The sequence below is a fragment of the Buceros rhinoceros genome, unplaced genomic scaffold (genome assembly GCF_000710305.1).
Source record: "Buceros rhinoceros silvestris isolate BGI_N320 unplaced genomic scaffold, ASM71030v1 scaffold30698, whole genome shotgun sequence".
In the NCBI taxonomy this organism is placed as follows: Eukaryota; Metazoa; Chordata; class Aves; order Bucerotiformes; family Bucerotidae; genus Buceros; species Buceros rhinoceros.
The window spans coordinates 4,227-9,208 of record NW_010426770.1 but is presented as its reverse complement, the minus strand read 5'-3'; the positions used below and the strand labels follow the sequence as shown (position 1 = coordinate 9,208).

The window sequence follows — 4,982 nt, the reverse complement described above, 5'->3', positions numbered from 1 at the left end:
GCCCTGCTAAGCGGTAGATTGAGCCGTAGCAGCTCTTTCTAAAGGGGGTGGGTTCGTGAAGGAACTGCAGCGTGCGGCACCCTGGAGCTGACTGCTGGGGTGTAATTCCATGGGCTTGTCTACACTTGATAGCAGCCTCTGTTAAAGAAGGGTGTGACTTTGCAAGTGGAAAACTCCATATTTAGGAATAACCAGGTTAAACCAAACAGAAGGAGGATACTATTGTTTTGGAGTGAGTGCTCCTGAGACAGGGGAATAGTTCCACAAACCTCTTGTCTGAGAGGGAGACAAGGAGCAGCGAGGGGTGTCTGAACTCCTGCGTGCAAAACGCCAGCACCTCTATTGCTTGTAGAACCCCCACCCTTCCCAACACTTTCTCCCCAAAGACTGTTTGTAGATGGAGCAACATGTGCAAAACAGTTTGCTGGGATGTGGCTCCAGAGCCTGATTTCTGCTTCCCTGTGGAGCAGCTGCTTTAATGTTCTGGAGAAGTTCCAGAACCTGAAATTCTGGCAGCCCCATCAGGCAGAGCATCAGCTCACGGGCTCAGGGGGAATCTTGCCTCTGGTCCAGGCCCTGCCGATGGCTGAGTGTGGGTCTCTGAAGGGCTGCCTGGCAGACAGGTCTCCCTCAAAGGTGGCTGATAGTGGATGTGCACCCACATGGTGTGAGGATGGTCCCATCCTTGGTGCCAAATCAAAACCTTCCATGCAAAAAAATTCTCGCTTTTAGTCATTGTTTACAGGCGGCAGATGGGGAGAGCGGGGCTGCCTGCTCATGTCTGCAGGTTTCTCTGAGTGGTGCCTACGAGCACCAGCTGTTGCACTTGAGTGTAAACCTGAAACCAGATGCATCCCGGGCCCTGGGTGTGCACTGGCTTTTCTGGAAGCGCGTACAGCCACGGAGCAGGCGCAGCAGCTCAGCTCTGTGTCCTGTCCTGACAGTGGCTGCTTGTTGGCTCCGCACAGCACTCGTGGTCCTTGCCTTCTGGAGATGGCCGGGCTGTGCGGGGACATCTTGGGCAGCGTAAGCTGACACTGACCCAGCATCTCGCTGATCTCGCAGCAGGTGAAGGAGGCCCTCAGCCTGGCACCATGACAGAGTGCTTTGACTGCGACAACTGCAAGGAGTCCTTGTATGGGCGCAAGTACATCCAGATGGACAATGGCCCGTACTGCATCCCCTGCTACGATGCCCACTTTGCCAACACCTGCGATGAGTGCAAAGAGCTGATTGGCCATGACTGCAGAGTGAGTACGGGACCCCGGGGCCGGGCAGGACAGTTCCCTGGGGTGGCCGGTCCCCTCCTCATCTCGGGGCTGTCCTCCCCAGGAGCTCTACTATGAGGATCGCCACTACCACGAGCACTGCTTCCGTTGCTTCCGCTGCGACCGTTCTCTGGCTGACGAGCCGTTCACCTGCCAAGGCGAGGAGCTGCTGTGCAACGACTGCTACTGCAGCGAGTTCTCTTCCAAGTGCATCGCCTGTGAGAAGACTGTCATGCCAGGTAGGAGCAGGCAGAATCAAGCCTGCAGTTTGTCCCTGGTCTCCGCGGTGTCAGCTGGGGCTGCAGGATCCAGCACTAGGGCAGCAAGGAAGAGAGCTATGCTTCCGCTCTCCTGCCCTGCTGCCACCGCACAGAGCAGGCTGGGCACTTGTCTGGCAAGACAGTGGGATCCTGGGCTGCAGTCATCAGGGCAGCCCTGTCTGTCCGTTCCCCTTTTCCATGGGGAAGTGAGCTAGGGAGGAGATAACAAAGGGTTTCCTGGGCGGTTTATGGTGCTGACACAGAAGATTTAAAGTGTATGAGCACCTCTGGAGATGGCCTGAGGCAAAGGAGTGTCTGCCTGGCCATTCTGGCACCATCTTCAGATGGAGATCACAACAGGCGTCTCTGCCTGTGTGCCGGTGCTGGGGACATATTCCCGCAGCCCTCCCCGTGTGGCTCTAGGGTGGGCCTGTGTCCCTCCCTCTCTAGCTGCCTGTGCTGTCGGACCACAGCTTACCCTGCACAGCCTCCTGTGCCCGCTGCGTGCCTGTGCCGCTCCCTCCTGTCACTGTGAACGGCTCTCTCTGCAGGATCCCGTAAGCTGGAGTACAACGGACAGACCTGGCATGAGCATTGCTTCATATGCAGCAGCTGCCAGCAGCCCATCGGGTCACGGTCCTTCATCCCAGACAAGAAGGATTATTACTGTGTCCCCTGTTACGAGAGCAAGTTCGCTCCTCGCTGCACTCGTTGCAAAAAGGTATGTCTGGCCTGGCAGCCCAAAGCCCCTGAGTTCTCTGGCATGGGGACATGTTCCTGCTCCTGCCTGAGCCCACCAGAGAAGGGTTCAGGCACCAGCGCCCCGTACAGCTGCTGGTCATGGCTGCAGCCTGTTTCCTCTGTGTCACTGGTGTGCGCTCTCTTCCTGCAGACCCTCACCAAGGGAGGAGTGACGTACCGGGACGAGCCGTGGCACAAGGAGTGTTTTGTCTGCACGGGCTGCAAGACGCCCCTGGCCGGCCAGCAGTTCACCTCCCAGGATGACAACCCATACTGCATCAAGTGCTTCGGGAACCTCTATGCCAAGAAGTGCAGTGCCTGCACGAAGCCCATCACAGGTGAGCAGAAGGGCCCTGGTTAGTGGGTGCTTCCGCAGAGCAGGGCATGACCAACCCACCCTGTTTCCAGACACATGGTGACTGCTCTGGGGGAAACGCCCATCTCAAGCGCACGTGTCAGCCATGCCCGTGTGATGCTCCTACACGTCTCCACACAGCAGCCTTGCTCTGGTGTCTCCAGGCACTTCAGATCTCCTGGGGACAAATGCTGGGGAGTGCAAGGTGCCCTCAGGCACGTCCGTCCCCCACAGAAACAACCGCGAGGAACCCTATGAGAGAGGATATTGCAGTGGTCCTAGGGCTGCTTGTGCCCCTTCAGAGGAATTCCCTCTGCCCAGGGGGAAAGGTTGCCAAACTGACCCCTCTCAGCGTGACCTCGTCTCTAGCTTGCTGTGTCTGAGGCTGGTGGCCTTGTGCTGTGGGAAGATTGCTCACAGACAGGGAAAGCCTGAGACTTCCAGCCATAGCTAGAGCAGCGACTGCTGAAGGGGAATCTGGACCTGTTGTACCTACCCAAGACAGGAGAAGCAGGGGATCCCCTTCTGCAGAAACCCCTGAAAGGGTCTGCTTTTCTTCCTGTCCTCCACCACTCGACCTTTCCCTCCACTGCTGGGGAGGCGAGCAAAGCCATGAATCAGCTGGTGACTCAGAGGGTGACTCCGGCAGAGGACAAGGCAGCTCCCGGGCACCCTGCTTCCTGTCTGGTGCTGATCAGGTTGTCACAGTCCCGGGGAGAAGCAGCTCACTGCCCACCAGTCCAGCTGCTGCCGGCAGAGGAAGGAAGCTGCCTGCAGAGCCTTTGCAGGAGCCCAGCCTGGGCGGGTGCAGGAGGGCTCTTCCCAGGACTTCACTAGCCACAACCTTGGGAGTTGCTGCTCCAGGCAGCGCTGCTGGGGGCTCCCCACAGCCCCCATGTTCACTGTGATGGTGCAGCTCTGCTCCTCTCTGGCAAGGAAACGGTGTTCTGGTCTGAGGATCTCAACCCTGCCAAATCTGGTGTGAAATCATCATGGTCCTCTTTCCCCACGCGAGTGAAGATTCCTGTTTCAGGATGTTGGGGTGTTTGGGTGCTGCAGAGCAGACTGCGTGTGCAGACCTGAGCTGGAGATGAACAGGCCAAGACTCAATCTGTGTGGAAAGCTCGTCCCGGTTTCCCCAGGGGTTCTAATGCTGCACTCTGTCCCTCCAATAGGCTTTGGCGGTGGTAAATACGTCTCCTTTGAGGACCGTCACTGGCACCACAACTGCTTCAACTGCGCCCGCTGCAACACCTCGCTGGTCGGGAAAGGCTTCATCCCCGACAACGATGAGATCCTGTGCCGCGACTGCAGCAGTGACCTATGAGCCTCCGAGGACACCGTGGGGCAGGGGCTTTCTCTATTCTTCAGGTCTTTGTGCCAGATGCCCCAACAACGTTTCAGGGGCAAGGCACAAGGCACAGGAGATGGGGACCGACCCTGAACCGCGGTGTGTTCAGGGCGGTCCTGTGCCCCTCCCTGAAGGCTAGAGTACGCTGTGCTATGGCTCTATGCAGAGTCAAAGCTAAATAAAGTTGAAAAAGGAGCTTCAAAACACACCCCCACCCCCCTCCCCATTATTTACTCTTTCCTTTTGCTTCCTGTCTGACCAGGCATGAGCTGAGTCCAGGGCCCCAGCTGAGCAAAGGGCAGCAGCAGCAGCTTCAGCGCTGGGCTGCTGGATCTGCACGCTGGCAGCATGTACCTGCTCCCCTGGCACAGCGCTGGCTTTTCTCTTTTCCCCATGTGCTCCTCTTGCTCTGTGTGACAGAAGGCAGCAGCTCCTGGTCCGTGTAGCTTGGCTGTGCTGGCCTGCATAGCAGATGGCTTCGGCGACCTGGGCGTGAAGGGTGCGCTCTGCCCTGTTTAGGAGGTCTGGGGACACCGGGTGGGAGGGTGGCCAGGAGAAGAGCATGTGTCCAGCCAGATGGAATCCACCTCCGGATTTCTGTAGCCATCTCCCTACTGGCAGGCCAGACCCTTTGCTCTGCACTTCATTCAGATGTGGATGAGGAGCTCAAATCGCTCACAGGTACAGGGCGTACTGCCCCCACGACCTCCCTGCCCCGTTCTTGCCATCTGTGCCGAGCTCTCCACAGCTGCTCCTTGGTGCCTGAGCTGGAGGCCCCTGGTGGTGTCCCCAGGATGGCCTGGCTGAGCCCTGGAAGGTGCTGAAGGCCAAGAACACCCAGGGCTTTACTTCTGCTCCACCCCTCTGCTGCAGCTGCACTGGGAGCAGTGGAGCTGAGGAGGGTCTACAGGAGCACAGGGCTCCAGGTCAGAGGTCAGCCGAGAGGGTAGTCAGGGTCTCTATAACCTGCTCAGCTAGGGCTGAGTGTCCCCCCCACCAGCGGCTCC

The 4,982-nt window shown here is 58.2% G+C and overlaps 1 protein-coding gene across 1 annotated transcript; it reads left to right on the top strand.

Moving 5' to 3' along the window:
* The first annotated feature begins 1,067 nt into the window (after window positions 1–1,067).
* Window positions 1,068–4,179, top strand: FHL3 (four and a half LIM domains 3). The gene is made up of 5 exons (XM_010141640.1): window positions 1,068–1,250; window positions 1,333–1,507; window positions 2,080–2,249; window positions 2,421–2,607; window positions 3,800–4,179. Exons 1-5 carry the CDS (start codon window positions 1,095–1,097, stop codon window positions 3,949–3,951), a joined length of 840 nt encoding a protein of 279 aa, XP_010139942.1. The 5' UTR covers window positions 1,068–1,094; the 3' UTR covers window positions 3,952–4,179.
* The last annotated feature ends 803 nt before the right edge of the window (window positions 4,180–4,982 follow it).

Excerpts from the sequence above, each read along its gene's own strand:
- FHL3 (XM_010141640.1), top strand. The coding sequence starts at position 1,095 with ATGACAGAGTGCTTTGACTGCGACAACTGCAAGGAGTCCTTGTATGGG. Across the intron at positions 1,251-1,332 it reads TGATTGGCCATGACTGCAGA|GAGCTCTACTATGAGGATCG; the intron begins GTGAGTACGGGA and ends TGTCCTCCCCAG. Across the intron at positions 2,608-3,799 it reads CTGCACGAAGCCCATCACAG|GCTTTGGCGGTGGTAAATAC; the intron begins GTGAGCAGAAGG and ends TCCCTCCAATAG.